A 20,833-nucleotide genomic window follows, 5' to 3' on the forward strand; every position below is an offset into this window, starting at 1 on the left:
TCGAAGATTGTCGAAATGTTTAATCGGCGTCCTAACTTCAGCCGGCACAATTTTTCGCTGTTCAGGTCTTTCAAAGTCTCCCTCCGGCTGTAAGTTGTCTTTTGGTCTCTTCGCTTTGGGTCTTTCAGTTGGCTTATATTTGAGTTGCTCCGGTCTCTCAAAGTCGCCTTCAGGTCGAAGGTTATCATAATGTTTGATCAGTGTTCTTCGCTCTGCTTGTTCATACCTAAACGACTCAGATCGTTCAAATTCGCCTTCTAGCTGCAGGTTGTCTGTTGGTTTCTCCGCTTTGCGTCTTTCTGCGGGTCTATATTGTTCTTGTTCAGGTCTCTCAAAACTACCCTCCGGTCGAAGATTGTCGAAATGTTTAATCGGCGTCCTAATTTCAGCCGGCACAACTTTAAGTTGCTCGGGCCTTTCAAAATCACCCTCCGGCTGCAAGTTGTCTTTTGGTTTTTTCGCTTTGGGCCTCTCAGCTGACTTAAATTTCTCCTGCTCAGGCCTTTCAAATTCGCCTTCCGGCTGCAAGTTATCTTTTGGTTTTTTCGCTTTTGGCCTTTCAGCCGGCTCGTACCGCTGTTGTTCTGGTCTTTCAAAATCACCCTCAGGTCGAAGATTGTCGAAATGTTTAATCGGCGTCCTAACTTCAGCCGGCACAACTTTAAGTTGCTCAGGCCTTTCAAAATCGCCCTCAGGGTGCAAGTTGTCTTTTGGTTTCTTCGCTTTGGGCCTCTCAGCTGGCCTAAATTTCTCCTGCTCAGGCCTTTCAAAATCGCCCTCCGGCTGTAGGTTGTCTTTTGGTTTCTTTGCTTGGGGCCTCTCAGTTGGCTTAAATTTCTCCTGTTCGGGTCTTTCAAAATCACCTTCGGGCTGTAAGTTATCCTTTGGTTTTTTCGCTTTGGGTCTTTCAGCCGGCTCGTACCGCTGTTGTTCTGGTCTTTCAAAATCACCTTCAGGTCGAAGATTGTCAAAATGTTTAATCGGCGTCCTAACTTCAGCCGACACAACTTTTTGCTGTTCAGGTCTTTCAAAATCTCCCTCCGGCTGTAAGTTGTCTTTTGGTCTCTTCGCTTGGGTCTTTCAGTTGGCTTATATTTGAGTTGCTCGGTCTCTCAAAGTCGCCTTCAGGTCGAAGGTTATCATAATGTTTGATCAGTGTTCTTCGCTCTGCTTGTTCATACCTAAACGACTCAGATCGTTCAAATTCGCCTTCTAGCTGCAGGTTGTCTGTTGGTTTCTCCGCTTTGCGTCTTTCTGCGGGTCTATATTGTTCTTGTTCAGGTCTCTCAAAACTACCCTCCGGTCGAAGATTGTCGAAATGTTTAATCGGCGTCCTAATTTCAGCCGTAACAACTTTAAGTTGCTCGGGCCTTTCAAAATCGCCCTCCGGCTGCAAGTTGTCTTTTGGTTTCTTCGCTTTGGGCCTCTCAGCTGACTTAAATTTCTCCTGCTCAGGCCTTTCAAAATCGCCTTCCGGCTGCAAGTTATCTTTTGGTTTTTTCGCTTTTGGCCTTTCAGCCGGCTCGTACCGCTGTGGTTCTGGTCTTTCAAAATCACCCTCAGGTCGAAGATTGTCGAAATGTTTAATCGGCGTCCTAACTTCAGCCGGCACAACTTTAAGTTGCTCAGGCCTTTCAAAATCGCCCTCAGGCTGCAAGTTGTCTTTTGGTTTCTTCGCTTTGGGCCTCTCAGCTGGCCTAAATTTCTCCTGCTCAGGCCTTTCAAAATCGCCCTCCGGCTGTAGGTTGTCTTTTGGTTTCTTTGCTTGGGGCCTCTCAGTTGGCTTAAATTTCTCCTGTTCGGGTCTTTCAAAATCACCTTCGGGCTGTAAGTTATCTTTTGGTTTTTTCGCTTTGGGTCTTTCAGCCGGCTCATACCGCTGTTGTTCTGGTCTTTCAAAATCACCCTCAGGTCGAAGATTGTCGAAATGTTTAATCGGCGTCCTAACTTCAGCCGGCACAACTTTTTGCTGTTCAGGTCTTTCAAAATCTCCCTCCGGCTGTAAATTGTCTTTAGGTCTCTTCGCTTTGGGTCTTTCAGTTGGCTTATATTTGAGTTGCTCCGGTCTCTCAAAGTCGCCTTCAGGTCGAAGGTTATCATAATGTTTGATCAGTGTTCTTCGCTCTGCTTGTTCATACCTAAACGACTCAGATCGTTCAAATTCGCCTTCTAGCTGCAGGTTGTCTGTTGGTTTCTCCGCTTTGCGTCTTTCTGCGGGTCTATATTGTTCTTGTTCAGGTCTCTCAAAACTACCCTCCGGTCGAAGATTGTCGAAATGTTTAATCGGCGTCCTAATTTCAGCCGGAACAACTTTAAGTTGCTCGGGCCTTTCAAAATCGCCCTCCGGCTGCAAGTTGTCTTTTGGTTTCTTCGCTTTGGGCCTCTCAGCTGACTTAAATTTCTCCTGCTCAGGCCTTTCAAAATCGCCTTCCGGCTGCAAGTTATCTTTTGGTTTTTTCGCTTTTGGCCTTTCAGCCGGCTCGTAACGCTGTTGTTCTGGTCTTTCAAAATCACCCTCAGGTCGAAGATTGTCGAAATGTTTAATCGGCGTCCTAACTTCAGCCGGCACAACTTTACGTTGCTCAGGCCTTTCAAAATCGCCCTCAGGCTGCAAGTTGTCTTTTGGTTTCTTTGCTTTGGGCCTCTCAGCTGGCCTAAATTTCTCCTGCTCAGGCCTTTCAAAATCGCCCTCCGGCTGTAGGTTGTCTTTTGGTTTCTTAGCTTGGGGCCTCTCAGTTGGCTTAAATTTCTCCTGTTCGGGTCTTTCAAAATCACCTTCGGGCTGTAAGTTATCCTTTGGTTTTTTCGCTTTGGGTCTTTCAGCCGGCTCGTACCGCTGTTGTTCTGGTCTTTCAAAATCACCTTCAGGTCGAAGATTGTCAAAATGTTTAATCGGCGTCCTAACTTCAGCCGACACAACTTTTTGCTGTTCAGGTCTTTCAAAATCTCCCTCCGGCTGTAAGTTGTCTTTTGGTCTCTTCGCTTTGGGTCTTTCAGTTGGCTTATATTTGAGTTGCTCCGGTCTCTCAAAGTCGCCTTCAGGTCGAAGGTTATCATAATGTTTGATCAGTGTTCTTCGCTCTGCTTGTTCATACCTAAACGACTCAGATCGTTCAAATTCGCCTTCTAGCTGCAGGTTGTCTGTTGGTTTCTCCGCTTTGCGTCTTTCTGCGGGTCTATATTGTTCTTGTTCAGGTCTCTCAAAACTACCCTCCGGTCGAAGATTGTCGAAATGTTTAATCGGCGTCCTAATTTCAGCCGGCACAACTTTAAGTTGCTCGGGCCTTTCAAAATCGCCCTCCGGCTGCAAGTTGTCTTTTGGTTTCTTCGCTTTGGGCCTCTCAGCTGACTTAAATTTCTCCTGCTCAGGCCTTTCAAAATCGCCTTCCGGCTGCAAGTTATCTTTTGGTTTTTTCGCTTTTGGCCTTTCAGCCGGCTCGTAACGCTGTTGTTCTGGTCTTTCAAAATCACCCTCAGGTCGAAGATTGTCGAAATGTTTAATCGGCGTCCTAACTTCAGCCGGCACAACTTTAAGTTGCTCAGGCCTTTCAAAATCGCCCTCAGGCTGCAAGTTGTCTTTTGGTTTCTTTGCTTTGGGCCTCTCAGCTGGCCTAAATTTCTCCTGCTCAGGCCTTTCAAAATCGCCCTCCGGCTGTAGGTTGTCTTTTGGTTTCTTAGCTTGGGGCCTCTCAGTTGGCTTAAATTTCTCCTGTTCGGGTCTTTCAAAATCACCTTCGGGCTGTAAGTTATCCTTTGGTTTTTTCGCTTTGGGTCTTTCAGCCGGCTCATACCGCTGTTGTTCTGGTCTTTCAAAATCACCCTCAGGTCGAAGATTGTCGAAATGTTTAATCGGCGTCCTAACTTCAGCCGGCACTACATTTTGCTGTTCAGGTCTTTCAAAATCTCCCTCCGGCTGTAAGTTGTCTTTTGGTTTCTTCGCTTTGGGTCTTTCAGTTGGCTCATATTTGAGCTGCTCCGGTCTCTCAAAGTCGCCTTCAGGTCGAAGGTTATCATAATGTTTGATCAGAGTTCTTCGCTCTGCTTGTTCATACCTAAACGACTCAGATCGTTCAAATTCGCCTTCTAGCTGCAGGTTGTCTGTTGGTTTCTCCGCTTTGCGCCTTTCTGCGGGTCTATATTGTTCTTGTTCAGGTCTCTCAAAACTACCCTCCGGTCGAAGATTGTCGAAATGTTTAATCGGCGTCCGAACTTCAGCCGGCACAACTTTAAGATGCTCTGGCCTTTCAAAATCGCCCTCCGGCTGCAAGTTGTCTTTTGGTTTTTTCGCTTTTGGCCTTTCAGCCGGCTCGTACCGCTGTTGTTCTGGTCTTTCGAAATTACCTTCAGGTCGAAGATTGTCGAAATGTCTAATCGGCGTCCTAACTTCAGCCGGCCCAACTTTAGGTGGCTCAGGTCTTTCAAAATCTCCCTCCGGCTGTAAGTTGTCTTTTGGTTTCTTCGCTTTGGGTCTTTCAGTTGGCTCATATTTGAGCTGCTCCGGTCTCTCAAAGTCGCCTTCAGGTCGAAGGTTATCATAATGCTTGATCAGAGTTCTTCGCTCTGCTTGTTCATACCTAAACGACTCAGATCGTTCAAATTCGCCTTCTAGCTGCAGGTTGTCTGTTGGTTTCTCCGCTTTGCGCCTTTCTGCGGGTCTATATTGTTCTTGTTCAGGTCTCTCAAAACTACCCTCCGGTCGAAGATTGTCGAAATGTTTAATCGGCGTCCGAACTTCAGCCGGCACAACTTTAAGATGCTCTGGCCTTTCAAAATCGCCCTCCGGCTGCAAGTTGTCTTTTGGTTTTTTCGCTTTTGGCCTTTCAGCCGGCTCGTACCGCTGTTGTTCTGGTCTTTCGAAATTACCTTCAGGTCGAAGATTGTCGAAATGTCTAATCGGCGTCCTAACTTCAGCCGGCCCAACTTTAGGTGGCTCAGGTCTTTCAAAATCTCCCTCCGGCTGTAAGTTGTCTTTTGGTTTCTTCGCTTTGGGTCTTTCAGTTGGCTCATATTTGAGCTGCTCCGGTCTCTCAAAGTCGCCTTCAGGTCGAAGGTTATCATAATGCTTGATCAGAGTTCTTCGCTCTGCTTGTTCATACCTAAACGACTCAGATCGTTCAAATTCGCCTTCTAGCTGCAGGTTGTCTGTTGGTTTTTCCGCTTTGCGCCTTTCTGCGGGTCTATATTGTTCTTGTTCAGGTCTCTCAAAACTACCCTCCGGTCGAAGATTGTCGAAATGTTTAATCGGTGTCCTAACTTCAGACGGCACAATTTTAAGTTGCTCAGGCCTTTCAAAATCGCCCTCTGGCTGCAAGTTGTCTCTTGGTTTCTTCGCTTTGGGCCTCTCACCTGGCTTAAATTTCTCCTGCTCAGGCCTTTCAAAATCGCCTTCCGGCTGCAAGTTATCTTTTGGTTTTTTCGCTTTTGGCCTTTCAGCCGGCTCGTACCGCTGTTGTTCTGGTCTTTCAAAATCACCTTCAGGTCGAAGATTGTCGAAATGTTTAATCGGCGTCCTAACTTCAGCCGGCATAACTTTAAGTTGCTCAGGCCTTTCAAAATCGCCCTCTGGCTGCAAGTTGTCTTTTGGTTTTTTCGCTTTGGGCCTCTCAGCTGGCCTGAATTTCTCCTGCTCCGGCCTTTCAAAATCGCCTTCCGGATGCAAGTTATCTTTTGGTTTTTTTGCTTTTGGCCTTTCAGCCGGTTCGTACTGCTGTTGTTCTGGTCTTTCAAAATCACCTTCAGGTCGAAGATTGTCGAAATGTTTAATCGGCGTCCTAACTTCAGCCGGCATAACTTTAAGTTGCTCAGGCTTTTCAAAATCGCCCTCCGGCTGCAAGTTGTCTTTTGGTTTCTTCGCTGTGGGCCTCTCAGCTGGCCTAAATTTCTCTTGCTTAGGCCTTTCAAAATCGCCCTCCGGCTGCAAGTTGTCTTTTGGTTTCTTTGCTTTTGGCCTCTCAGTTGGCCTAAATTTCTCCTGTTCAGGTCTTTCAAAATCACCTTCGGGGTGTAAGTTATCCTTTGGTTTTTTCGCTTTGGGCCTTTCAGCCGGCTCATACCGCTGTTGTTCTGGTCTTTCGAAATCGCCTTCAGGTCGAAGATTGTCGAAATATTTAATCGGCGTCCTAACTTCAGCCGGCACAATTTTATTTTGCTCAGGTCTTTCAAAATCGCCGTCCGGGTGCAAGTTGTCTTTTGGTTTCTTCGCTTTCGGCCTTTCAACCGGCTCATATTTTTGATGTTCTGGTCTCTCAAAATCGCCTTCAGGTCGTAGATTATCGAAGTGTTTAATCGGCGTCCTAATTTCAGCCGGCACAACTTTATGTTGCTCAGGTCTCTCAAAATCACCTTCAGGTTGCAAGTTATCCTTTGGTTTCATTGCTTTAGGCCTCTCGGTTGACATATATTTCGGTTGCTCGGGCCTCTCAAAATCGCCTTCAGGTCGAAGGTTATCAGAGTGTTTAACAGGCATTACTCTCTTATCTACTTGTTTTGCAGCACTTGTTCGTTCTACATGGGAATCGATGTCATGTGTTTCAGAAGCAGAGTAATATTTATGGATGTCATCCTTAGTCCATGTTTTTCTTCGGGAAGGCTTCTCGCTTATAACGGAGAGTGCTGAGTCCTCACAATTTAGTTTAACGTAATCAACCTCTTCCTCGGCTTTTAAATAACTTTGATTAAAGCTAAAACTTTCCTCATGTTTAACATATTCTTCTTGCATTGTATTTTCTTCTGATTTTGTCCACGTGTTACGTCTTACGGGTTGAAGCATTTGAGTTTGTAAGCCACTATAGTCCGTTTTTGTCTTTGTTGCATCTACGTTTATAAATGTTACATTTTGGAGTATAAATATTTATATAGTTATTTGTATAATTATTTACTTACCGAAAATCTCTCCTTCCATATGTAAGTTATCCATTCTTTTCACTATTTCCGCGCGATCACCATGGTATTTCAAATGTTCTTTAGACATTTTGGCTGTATCAGAAATACTATTATACGTACTTTTTGCAGGTCTTTCAAAATCTCCTTCAGGTTTAAGATTGTCTTGAGGGCGGAAGGGCTTAGACCTTGGAGTAGATTCATATTTTGGCTTTTGTGGTATATCGAGAGAACCCTCCAGGCGTAAGTTATCATAATAACGTATGGCAGTTGCTTTTTCAACGTGCTTTTGATCATAATCATTGCGGTAAGCAGTGGTTGCTTCTATAGCCGAATCCCATTCTGTATACTGATAACCAGGGTTATGTGGACATCGATGATGGCTAAAAATCAATGTATAATAAAATTATAAATGAATAATTTCGTTTATCATTCAAGAAATCGTTGAACGTCTTGATAAATAAAGAAAAAAAAATGCATATATATATATATATATATATATATATATATAAAAATGATAAATGGATTGTATTAAAATAAACATAATGTAAAAATTGCAATATTATTTAAGACCCAAACAAATATTTTATTTGCAAATGGCACTGAAATTCAGAGCAGTTTTTCATTTATTTAAAAATGAACGTCAATTTAAATATATGTATTATTAAATGTTAGTCTTTGTGGCTGTATTTTTGGTGTGGCATTTCTTATTAGACTGAAGGTGAAGGAAGATCGGCGTTTATTTAAATTAGAAATAAAATTTTTCCTCTCAATGTAAGGTGGAAAAAAGAAAGTATAATATGTGAAAGTAATATATGTTAATGTATACATAGAAAAAATGTTAGAGCTTCGTTTATAAAGAATTAAACCTTAAAATTAAACTAGTATAAAAATAATTAACAAACGCAGATACCATTCAGTCTATAGAATATATTCAGTGCAATAAGAGATACTACAAAGCACAATAACAAAAACATTAAAATAACTTTTTAAAAAAACAATATTTAAATTTGAATCACAGGCAAAAATATAAATTAATAAATTTAATAAAAGTGCTATGTTATTCTATGTGTACCCTATCATTCTATATTTCATACTATTTATTATTTTATATAATCCATTTCTTACTAATTATTCAATTTGGTATTAATATTTAGTACTTGATAAATAAAGCATACTTGACATTTAGCCAAGATATGAGATATAAAGTAAGGATTTCCACCGAAAATAAACACCATATTATCAAGAAAACTAGTGGTGCATGGCATCGTAAAATAAGGCAAATTGCTGGAACTTTCCGTACCGAAAATTAAAATTAAAAAAAAAACTTATTTTTAAACTTATGAAGAACTAGTGGTGCATGGCATCGTACCTTAAAGCAAATTGCTGGAACTTCCCGTGGCAAAATAAAATATTCGAGAAAAAAAAAGCCAGAATCAATAAACATTGATCAATAATTGATAACAATTGTTTTGAATACTTTCAAATAGATAATTATAAATACTATATATTTTATCGTCGCTATATATATTTTATCGTCGCTATATATATTATATTGCGACGTAGAAAACACTTTACTTTAACAAGAGATGACGAATGAATTTATCTGACAAGGGAACCCTCAGGTTTATTTTTCTGGGATTTTGGTGAATTTTTGCATGATGATAGAGTTGATAATCAAACCAAACCCCAGAAAATACTAGATAGTGAGGATATATTTCTTACGAGTAGAATAACGCGTATGAAATATATAAATTTTTAAACTGGGTTGTAAATTCAGTTGTACGTCGCATGTGTTTAATGATCATTTTTGACCGCCATTTTTTTAACGTCAATTGCAGTGCACATTTCTCATATAAAATAGTCGTACGTAATCAAGCGTCAATAAATATATTTTAAACTTACCCGCATGTACATATTTCACAAACACATTGTTCTTCGTATTTTTTATATTTAGTGCCTTCATTTGCCGATGTACTGCTATCGCTCTTTGTCTTGATATATTTTTTTTCAAACATTCCTTGCCGAGACGATAGGTCACCAGAAACAATTGACGTCTTTTCCCGAACATCCTCCTGACAAAAAATAATTTGAAAATTATTTTAGACATGCATATTAAAATCCTAGATACCTAATAGTATTTAGGTTTGGTTTCTTTGTTTGCAATTTTCAAAACATTATGTTGAAAAAATTATTATTTTGATGCTGTTGCTGTTGCAATTTTGGTGTATTAAGATTTAATATATGTATATATGATTTAGTTGTTAATTTTGATGTTGAGATATATGAGTAAGTTCTTGTGGGGCGATACATAAAAAAAATAAAAATCAAAGATTTATAAATTAATCTTTAATTCTAAACGTTTCGACATTCAATTTAATGTCATCATCAGTGGATCTAAAAACAGTATAAAAAATTAGTATAACTAGATAATTATAATATATGTGGATTGGTAAAGAAACTATAAATATAAGAAAAGAATTAACAAAACAGCAACACTTGACAACAAACAAATTATAACTGATAGGAAAGGTAATAGAAACTAGATATTAAATAGATAAAAAAAGAAAAAGAATATATGAATAAATATATAAGTACATATATACACATAAAACCTACGCATATATACATATACATATACATACATACATCTACAGAAATATACATATATTCTTAAAAATACAAAGATTTATAAATTAATTTTTAATTCCAAACTTTTCTATAAGATAAAAAAATCATATATATATATATATATATATATATATATATATATGCCAGATGACCCGACAGACGTTGTCCTATACCCACGTCCCCAATTTAAGTTGCAATTTTTTTAATATCCTATCCTATACTTTTTAACTTCCCGTAGGGTAAGTTATTGTAATGGACCGAAAATCGGAATTGAAAATTTTTACATTTCTCGACGTTTTGAAGGTTTCAGTCACGTTTTCGGGCGCACGGATCAACCGATTTGAATGGTTCCAAAAACATTCGATTCCTATTGATAGGTAAAAGAGCTGATTAGTTTTTGGCGAAGGCAGGTCCAGCTGTTTCGGAGATACGGAGCAAAGAGTGCAGAAAATTGAGAGAACGGAGTATCCGATTTGAATGATCTAAAAAACATTCAATTAGTAATGATTTGGAGAAACGTCTATTAGTTTTTGGCAAAGGCAGGCCCAGCCATTTCGAAGATACGGAGCTAAATATGTAAAAAATGGCAGTTTTTGAGAGAACTAAGCGTCCGATTTAAATGATTCAAAGAACTTTCTGCTTGTCTTAACAAAATAATTGATTTTGTTTTTTTTTTTTTTTAGTTTTTCTTGTATATCGAAAATAATTCAGATTTTATTTTTATTCTGACTAAAGTTCGAATATAACTTAAACAAATAATTTTAAATTTGCAATTCAGTTTATATACTTCTTATAAATATTAGACAATGTTTCAATATTTATAATAATCTATTTGAAAACATTCAGTATTCCTCGAACATTTCGTTCCGGTACGGGAAGTTCCAGCAATTTGCCTTAAGTCATGATGCCACCCACCCCACTAGTTAATATTGTATTCAATGTCCTTCCATTTTTGGTCTTAGCATAAGCTATATACGTATAGGAAACTGCAGTTTTTTTTATCAGTATAAGAAATTCATAAAGAACAAATATAGTATCTACGGTAAAAGAGCAATATCACGTACCCTATATTAGTTGCTTTTTGGCAATTACAATTCCTAGATTACATTTTTCTTAATAATAATTTAACTAGCTGTAAGTGGAATTCTGTCTTAAGGCAATTAGGGCATCGTGCCTTAAGGCAAATTGCTGGAACTTCCCGTACAAAAATTATTATTTTTTTTAAAAACCGATTAACATTTTTGAAAAAATTTTACTTCGAAAAAAATAGATTTTTGAGAAACTATAAATTTGACAAAAAAATACTTTTTTTTGAAAAAAAAAAAAATTATTTGAAGAAAAATTTTTTTTTGAGAAAAAATTTTTTTTTTGAAAACAAAAAAAAATTTTGAAAAAAAATGTTTTCTTCATTTTGACATATTTTGAAAATTCTGAACTTTTTTTCACTTGCACTGCACTGCTTGAACTGCATAGAGACGAAATGTCAAAGCTCGCTAGTGCCGCGCCGCCGTCTAACGCGTAAACATTGGTACGGAACCCACAGAAATGTAAAAAAAAAATATACTTATTGTTGAAATCTCTATAAAATATCTGACAATTTGATGTGCATATGTCTAATGATCATTTTTAACCGCCGAATGGCATTTTTTTTTACTTTTTTCATTAGATCTCCGAAACCGCTAGACCTGCCTTCATGAAAATTTGATCAATTCTACATCTTGTCAATACAAGTAAAATGTTTTTTGAATTATTCAAATCGGACGCTCCGTTCTCTTAAAAATGGAGGTACCGTTTTTGGCACTTTTTGCCCCGTATCTTTGGAACGGCTGGACCTGCCCTTGCCAAAAACTAATCAGCACGTCTCCTTATCAATACGAATCGAATGTTTTTTGAATTATTCAAATCGGTTAATCCGTGTTCCCGAAATCGTCGACGAAAATTTGTATCCGCACATACATACACACACATACATACATACATACATACATACATACATACATACACACACACACACACACACACATACATCCATTTTTTCTAAGGTATGCCAAAATGTTCAGAAACCTCTGAAACGTAAAGATATATAAATATTTTCATTTTCGATTTTTTTGCGATTACTATAACTTGCCCTACGGGAAGTTAATAAACATTATTACTTTAGTTAAAATCTTAGGTGAATTAATTTGTAAAATCTAGTTCAAATGGCACTGTTCAATCTAAGATCACGAACTTGCTAAATATTCCATATCCAATGCCAAACAAATGAATTTTTGACACATGAAACAAAATTCTAAATAATTTTTTCAATAAGTAGAAATATTCTTTTGTATTTAAATAGGTAAAGTAAAGCAAAATACAACATGCATAAGTTTTAAAAAATAATGTATATGCAGTTTTGGACGTATTGTGTTATTTATTAAACTAAATTATATATTTTCTACTGCCAAACATATATTGTATCTTATATTATTTTAATTTCTGGCACATCTCAGCTGGTTTCCGGAAATAATATTGTAGATATTACATTTTTTTAAGTTATAATCATGAATATGGATATTATATTCTAATATTGTCCAGGCTCGGTTAAACTAAATTCAAATTTCAATTAAATCGATATTTTTAGCAGACAGTTCTCATGTGTCGAAATGTATTCAATTTCGAACAATAATATGTGGTTTTTGCATTTTTTCCATTTATTTCTATAATATTACTATTGTTTTATAATTCCCCACAACTCGAAAATTTCTCGACAAACTCTAAAAAGATTTATTAAAATCGTAATAACCGTGTAGAAGAAGTATCAATTCATACATCATTACAGAAGAATTTTATATATAAGATATATGAATAATGTAGACCATTCATTATTTTTGCGTTTCGACACTTGATATGTATATGTATATATATATATATATATATATATATATATATATATATATATGTGTGTGTGTGTGTGTGTGTGTGTCATCATTTAGCAAATCTAAAATAATTACAAAAAATATACAATAATAGAAATAATTAACTTTGAAATTATTTGAACAGCGATTACATAATCAATCAATCAATATAAGTGATAATCAAAATTATATTAATGAGTACTCTTTAGCGTACGACCTGATCTATATTGCAATTTTAAGCTTAATTAATTTTTGTAGGCATACTTATAAATATTCATATCACTAGATTGACAGAGCAAGTCAATTTGACTCATTTACACTTTTAATGTGATATACATAACAATTTTAGGTAATTATTTTTTTAAATCATTTTTTTTTGTTTTTCATATAACAATGAAAGGTATACAAAAAGTAATGCATATTCCTCCCTACTTCCTTACATCCAATAATTCATATGTGCTATACCTATTTTGCCAAATTGTCAAATTGTCTCAACGTTTTAGACACGTAACTTATAATCCTTTTCATAAAAAGTATTTCTTGCAAACTATCCTGTTGAAATGGTAGAATCAAATTTTAGTTTGATGTTAGAAGCAAGTATCTTCTAAACGGTTTTCCCTATTGGGGCAAAAATGAAGCCAGTAGATCAAATGTTTCCTTGGGCGAGTTTGTTATATGTAAACTGACTGAGCCATATTCAGGAGGTGGACGAAATATCACGCCAGATAATTTCTTAACAAGTTTATCACTTGCAAAAAATTATGCGACATCACAACTTTTTTGGTCGAGCAATACGATCAAACAGAAAAGAATTGCTCCGAACTACTAAAGCAAAAAATGACAAAATGATACCCTGCTCTACAAAACTTTATAAAACGGAGGCATACTGAACATGCATAAAAGTGGAGCCAAAAAAAATATTTATTATTTAATTATTAGTTATTGCAAAATTGAAAATCCTGTTCTCTCATAATTTTTTATGTTTTTGTTATTCATTGTAATGTAATTTAGACTGCTAAATGGTGACACACATCAAGTATCAAAACGTATAATAAAGAAATTTTTCAATATTAACCTTCTTTATTTCGACGAATGAGCTGCAAATTATCTCAAATGTTTCAACGTCGACAAAATTATAAATATTGTGTATATATATATATATATATATATATATATATATGTGTGTGTGTGTGTGTGTGTGTGTGACAAAGAAGTCTGTTCGGCAACTAGTTTATAAATTCCTATCTATCAATAAAAAATAACTCTTACTTATTTTCATCCACAAAAACATATTTTAAAGATAAATAAACAACCACGTTGTGAAAGTTGACTGTTACTTTAATTTTAGATAAATAAATTTATGTAATATGTAATTTAATTTTCCGTAGTACCTAAACTAAATGCTTACACGATATAAAACGTTGATTTTTTGTTTTAATCTATATTACATTGCGGAAGCCAAATGATAATTGTTAACTTAGTTATTATATGTAAATATATGCATATATACATAAGCATAAGTATGTGTACATGTACATTTATGTATATTCATATGTATACATATACGCAGTGCTGGATTTACAGCAAGGGCAGTCGAAGCTAGTGCCCAGGGCGGCAAAAATTTTAATTAATTAACTAATTCTTTTTAATAACATTTTTTATTTCAAGAAATATAATTAACAAAACATAATACTATTACAGTGCAAAGTTTCGGTTCAAATAACCGATTATCAAAATTTATTATGTTTTATTTCAAATTTTTCGACATTAATTTGAATTCATTATGAGCGCGGAGTCGACCCTGCTCTATCCCTTCTCTACCTCTCCCAACGTAAATTATGAAATTGGTTAATAAGTTATTATCAAATTTGGCAATTTGGCAATTTGGCTAATAGAGAGATTCATAAACGAGCTGAAAGTTTAAGAAAAATATGTTCTTCAGATCACTTCCAAGCTTATTGCGCCGAAAAAAAAGAAAGCTAAGCATCGTGCCTTAAGGAATATTGCCGAAAGTTTCTGCACCGATAATTAAATTTTTTAAAAAAGTTTTAAAATTTGTTGAAAAATGAAAAAAAATGGCTTTTTCAAAAAAAAATATATTTTATGTTAATTTTTTTTAAAAATTATGAACTTTTTTCAAAGCAATCGCGCTTCATAGCTGTTCTAGGGACGAAACATCGAAGCGCATAGACGCCGCGTCGCAACCCATAGAAATATGAACAAAATTTTTACTCATTATTAAAATCTTTATAAAATATCTGATAATTTGATGTGTATATGTCTAATGATCATTTTTGATCGCCAAATTGTATTTTTTTTATTCGATCTCCAAAACCATAAATTTGAAAATATAAGAAAAACAAAATTTTCAATAAAGTCAAATGTTTTCAAAAACTTTGTTTCAAGAATTCCAATGAATTTTAATTTTTTTTTTATTTTGATATCGTATCGAACACGGAAAGTTCCAGCAATTTGCCTTAGGGCACGATGCCATGCACCACTAGTTATACTATGTAATGCGTAATAATTTTTTTGCAATCAAATAGTTATTTTAATTTTACAAAAATGAAATATAAAATTTAATTAAGTAAATTTTTTCGTCAGTACCAAAGGGTGCCAAATTTTTAAATCCGACCCTGCATATACGTATAATACAAAGCTTGATGCATAAAAAATAATAAAGTCGGGAAATTTAAAAAAAATCTACCGTCTTGATGCACTTCCATTAAAATGAATTGTTTTTGAATATTTATAAGTAAGCATTTGTAAACTGAGGTAATTAATCAAATACAATATCAAGTAAAAATCGGCGTTCGCCACTTTTATCGCCTATAAAAATGCTGGGTTAAGATGTACAAAAGCAAGACAGCTTGTAGATCAAGTTTGTCTCATCCTCAGTGTAATATAAATTAATAAATTAAATAATATTAAGTTGATTAGCTATAGTTATTAGTTAATTAAGTCAATGTGGTACGCAATTTTGTTAAAAAAAACTAGTGGGGTGCATGGCATCGTGCCTTAAGGCAAATTGCTGAAACTTCCCGTACCGTAACAAAATGTTCGAGGAATATTAACCCTCCATCGGTCGGATATTTTTTCACCTTCGAACGGTCGGAAAGGTCTGGCTAGACCACCATTCATTTTACATGCATCTATATGGGTTAAATGAGTTTTTGGTGTCTTATGTATTAACGATTATATAAAAAAATCAAGATATATAAAAAAAAATCGTTTTTTTTGTTAATTTTTCTGTTTTAAATCAATGAAAAACAATATTTATTCTTTTTCGGCGCCTTTGAAATGAATGTGTGCATTACTCATCCGATTTTCAGTGTTTGCGATTACCAATAAGTTTGGTAGGTTCTCAAGGAACTCTCGTCATGAAAATACTAACATTCATGTTACAACACATAGCAAAGAATATAAACAAAGCAGTTTGAATAGAAAATACCATGAAAAAAGACAAAATACTGGTTTACATATTAAAAAGCGTATATTTCATACAAAATGTATGGGTGGTCTAGACAGACCTTTCCGACCGTTCGAAGTATAAAAAAGTTAATATCCTTATAATTATCCTTCTGTACATTTTTTCGTCCTGATTTTTTCATTGATCGACAGCTAATGAAATTTTAGGAAAAGTCAAGAAATTTCAAGTCGATAGAATTACTAGAAGTATTTTTTTTTATTAATTGAAGTCGAAAAAAGCCTGGCCAGACCACGCCGACCGACGGAGGGTTAAATATTTTCAAATAGATTATTATAAATATTGTAACATTGTCTAATATTTATTAGAGTTATATAAACTGAATTGCAAAGTTGAAATTATTTGTTTAAATATGTTGTTTAATTATTAGAACTTTAGTCCGAATTAAAATAAAATTAAAAAATTAGAAGTATTGTAAATTAGGCAGATTTTTCTTTGATATCTTTTACAATTTCGAGAAAACGGTAATTGGAAAACTGAGTCCACTTCAAATATTCACTATATTTTGACCAATTTCGGATATTTTTAAAGCAAAAAACGTATAAACGGTTACGATCGGGTGTGGCCGATTTCTTATTGCGACGCGCCCATACCCATTGCTCAAGAAACAACTATTTGCAAAATTCTTATTATAGAAAGAATTTCAAATTTTATTTAATAATAAGATTTCTAGTTTTTTATTTTCTCAAAATATTCGATTCTCAAAAAATTGACGAAAATTATCAAAATATTCAATTTTTTGAAAAATCTGAAATAATTAAATCTGATAATTTCATAATTCATTCGCGCCCATTCAAGTCATTTTACAATATATTGCTAAAATAAAGATATATTCTATTAGATGCTTAAAATTCTATCGTAATAATCAAACGAAAAAAACAGAAAATTTGAGTTAGAATTACATTAGGTGTTAATGTTTCTGTAATTATTTAGTCAAACCATTTAGGATTTAAGTGAAACAAACGTGTTAGTGAAAATTAAAAAGTAACTCTAAAAACATTAAAATAAAATAAGTTGCTAAGAATTAGGTCAACCTGGATTATTAATCTTTAATGTTATTGTTATGCCCATGCATTTATCATAATTTTCTTTATAGTTATACCTATTTTAATTTGAGGATTTGGGAATCTATCGGAAGACATTGAGTAATTAGTTTGTTATTTTATAATAGCTTTTGAAAAGGTAACACAATGGTTCGCCTTTTACTATATATAAATATATATATATATATATATATATATATATATATATATAATATTATTTTGTTAGAATATATTTAGTTATATTTGAAAATATAAAAATGAACTTACTGAGTATTCATCGCTCTTTAGTGATGAAACGTCAAGATTTCTTGCATTATTATCGACGAATGAAAGCTCATTTACACTAACATCAGTAATTGAAGAAGACCCTTCAAATACTAAATTTTCATTATTCGAACTCGTAACATGAGAATCGGTCGTGTCAAAAGTCGTTAAATTCGAAATCTTATGATATGCACTGATCTGCGTGCTAGCTATTATTTCAGAATGACTATCGTCTTCTATTGTTGTGTGCATGCTTTTGATACCATCCTTATAATTATCTTTTTCAATATTACTAACTATATTTTGAGGAAGAATATCATGAAACTTATTACCTACGCCGCTATATATGCGAACAGATTCTTCATTGTCGGTTACTGTATTACTACTATCACAAGATTTTATTAATGATGTATTCACTTGTTCTGTTATTTCATTCTTAATTTCAATCTTTTTATCCGTGGTGTTTTCTTGATGCACCTTCACAGTTTTATTATGAATTAAATCATCTTTTTGCTTCAATTGTACAACCTTACGTATCATTTTTCCTGGTCTTATTGGGTCATCAATCATAACAACTTTAGTTTTTGGATTTTTTATATTTTCGATATCTTTTTGATTGTCTATCGTTTTTGTGAGTTCGCGGTGCTTTATATTTTTATCTGCAGAATATTGTTTTTCTGAAATATCACTAAGGTATGTTGATTTATTGAATGTTTCTTCAGATTTGGTGCTAATTTCGTAATCTTGTCGTTCAGTAACTTGAGTGGATAAAGTACCAATTGAACTATCTTCAGACTGGTCAATTGTAGCCCTTACATCGGTTCTATCTTTAGTATACAAAATATTGCCACCAGATGAGTCTTTAATGGCATACATACTTTCTGAACGTCGATCTTTCTGCTTGCTAGGTGTCGATGTGCTCGTCATAGTTTCATTCATGGGTTGCGCGCTGCTATTAGCAACGCGTTCAACTATTTCATTAATAATATTACCAGCGGCATCGGTGGTAATATATGTAGTTTCTGTAAACCCTACTATATCTTCATCGCCAATTGTATTTGTGATTTTAGATTCTAACAATATCCTATTTTTCGACTTATCTAATATAGCACTCGGTTTGAAAGTTTTTAGCTTATCTGCAATTTGATTTGTCTCCTGTCGTACGTTTGTCAGAGTTTTTGAATCGAACGTAGTATTCTCCTTTTTTTCAAAGCTTTCAGAGACAATATTACCCAGAGCATCCAACGTTGTATACGTTGTTTCTGTCCACGCATGCGGTTCATCTGATTGAAATATTTCATCATTTACGTGCTGCAATTCTCCTTTTACTATTGCATACATTTTTTTAGTTTTAGAATCAGTGAACATTGTTTGGACTAGGTCTGATGGGAGATTTTCATTTTTTGATAGAAATATAGCACGGTCTTGATTGGTCAATTCTGAGTTGTCATCTTCAGTCCTTGTTGATTTATCAATAATTTTAAATTTATCATCTTTTTTACTTGAATCTTTAATTTTTCTGACATTTTTTCCACTTGTAGAAATAACATTGTCCGCAGTATTTTTGTTTGTTATGTAGGTCCTTTCAGTCCGAATTGAAGATAAATTCTTGTCTGTTTTTACATCACTCAGGTCAAGTCGCTTACCGTCTAATTTTGTTGAAGTGGAAGTAGTTTCAATGCCGATGGGCGATGTAATATCACTCAATCTTTTTGGAACACGTTCTTCAGAATCTTTGCATTCGTGAGCAATAAAATCTAATGTATCTTTCTTATAATTTGTACCCATTTTTAGTCCAGCCTTTGAATTTTTATCATCACGCATTTGTAAATAAAAGGTTTTATTTGATGTTTCGTCAATATTTTTTGACGAACTTGAAAGATCAGTTTGTTGGGCGGAAGTTGAACTGCTAGTTGAAAGCACCTTTTCATAAAAACTAGAATTGCTATTTAACGCTTTCCCATCACTAGTTTGCGTCAATTTAATTACACCATGGCTTCCAAAAGCTTCTTTCGAGAAAGATTCTACGTCATTTCTTGGTTCTGTAATGATGAAATTTGAATGAATAATCGGCTCGTCTAAAGAAGCAGAACTCAAGCGGAGATCGCTAACGTCCGTTATGACGACACCTGTGCTCCCACTCTCAGTACGTTGTATTTTGACTTCTGCAGAATTCTCAACGACATACTTCGTTTCGTTAGATACAGAACTACTGGCTAATTCTGTCGAAGAATTAAATTGTATTATTCTATTTGAATTTTCCTCAATATTTTCCAAAACAACAATCGGAGTTGTAATATTATCCATCGTCGATATCTTTTCTTTACTCGTCATTTTGCACAGATCACATTAATTTGAAATACAAACACTGACACTATCTATCGAAATAAACAAAACAAAATAATTTTCTATCACATAAATAATAATACAAAGGTAAATAAATAGCACATTCAATAACACGATTACGTCAGCATTAACAATAGCAACACGTACAAACCGACTAGTGACGAATTAAGAAGTAAAGTTGAAGTGATCGCGATGCCTCCGATAATCAAATCGAAGCGAACAAGTGTGGCCCACTGACGGCCTGTCCCCCCCAGCCCCACTTATTCGCACAACAGTTGTTCGCCCCACCAGCTTTCCAACGCCGACTGCTGATCATGGATCAAACGACGGCCGGCGTTCTCACGCGCAACGGTCACCTTCGCCAGTCTAAGGCACTAGCGGCTCAAATCCGTTTCGGCGATAAAGCCAATTATTATTATCTAATATACACTGAATCAACCATATACACACGATATAACAATCTATTTAATTTAGATCATTCCACTGATAATGACACGCTGTAACGTTTGCTTTGCTATGTCCAGGCGACCAGTCGTGTACACATTACAATGTCCCCAAAAGTCTTTCATATTTAATTGAAGCGTGGCCTTGATGAAACTAATCATATACTCAATATATATGTATGTATATGTATATATATACGCACACACATAGATAGGGGAGCTAGGGGCTTGTTGTAACAGTTTTTTTCGCTGATTACATTTCTACAAAATACAAATATTATTTCTACAAAATAATTTTACAATTAATCATATTCTAGAGAAAGTTCGGTTTTACGAATTAACCCATTTCCAAGGCTAGTTGTAACATCTCCCGGGATAAGTAGCAACGTAAAAAAAAAAATAATCTTTGCTTATTTTCAAGAAAATTGACATGTTGCTGAGTAATTCTTTTCATAAATCAATGTAAACTACAACTAGTGGGGTGCATGGTATCGTGCCTTAAGACAAATTGCTGGAACTTTCCGTACCGTAATTAAAAATCTTGGTAGGAAACCCAAAAAAATTTACACAAAATGTGTATGCATTATTAAAATTTCTATAAAATATCTGATAATTTGATGTACATATGTCCAATAAACTTTTTTGACCACAAAATGACATTTTTTTTAACTCATTTTTATTGAGAGTCCATAACCGCTGGACCTGCCTTTCCAAAAATTTAAACAGTTCTTTATCTTGTCAATACAAGTAAAATCTTTTTTAAATTATTAAAATCGGACGCTCCGTTCTCTTAAAAACTGAGTTACCGTTTTTGGCACTTTTTGCCCCGTATCTTCGGAACGG

At 34.9% G+C, this 20,833-nt stretch overlaps 1 protein-coding gene across 1 annotated transcript in view; it reads right to left on the reverse strand.

Annotated features, from left to right (window-relative positions):
- LOC113374899 (titin) overlaps positions 1–19,686 on the reverse strand; it is a 40,584-nt gene extending 20,898 nt beyond the window's left edge. Inside the window, 12 exon segments of the mRNA XM_026614857.1 lie at positions 342–1,088; positions 1,249–2,327; positions 2,409–2,827; positions 2,918–3,445; positions 3,530–3,793; positions 3,878–4,306; positions 4,400–5,446; positions 5,531–5,733; positions 5,821–6,813; positions 6,883–7,262; positions 8,785–8,954; positions 17,205–19,686. Of these exon segments, the coding sequence (XP_026470642.1) occupies positions 342–1,088; positions 1,249–2,327; positions 2,409–2,827; positions 2,918–3,445; positions 3,530–3,793; positions 3,878–4,306; positions 4,400–5,446; positions 5,531–5,733; positions 5,821–6,813; positions 6,883–7,262; positions 8,785–8,954; positions 17,205–19,535 (8,590 nt within the window). The 5' untranslated portion in view covers positions 19,536–19,686.
- Positions 19,687–20,833: the final 1,147 nt, after the last annotated feature.

Source organism: Ctenocephalides felis, unplaced genomic scaffold, assembly GCF_003426905.1.
Source record: "Ctenocephalides felis isolate EL2017-DRISC unplaced genomic scaffold, ASM342690v1 CF-g0.4_SCAFFOLD_01886, whole genome shotgun sequence".
Classification (NCBI taxonomy): Eukaryota; Metazoa; Arthropoda; class Insecta; order Siphonaptera; family Pulicidae; genus Ctenocephalides; species Ctenocephalides felis.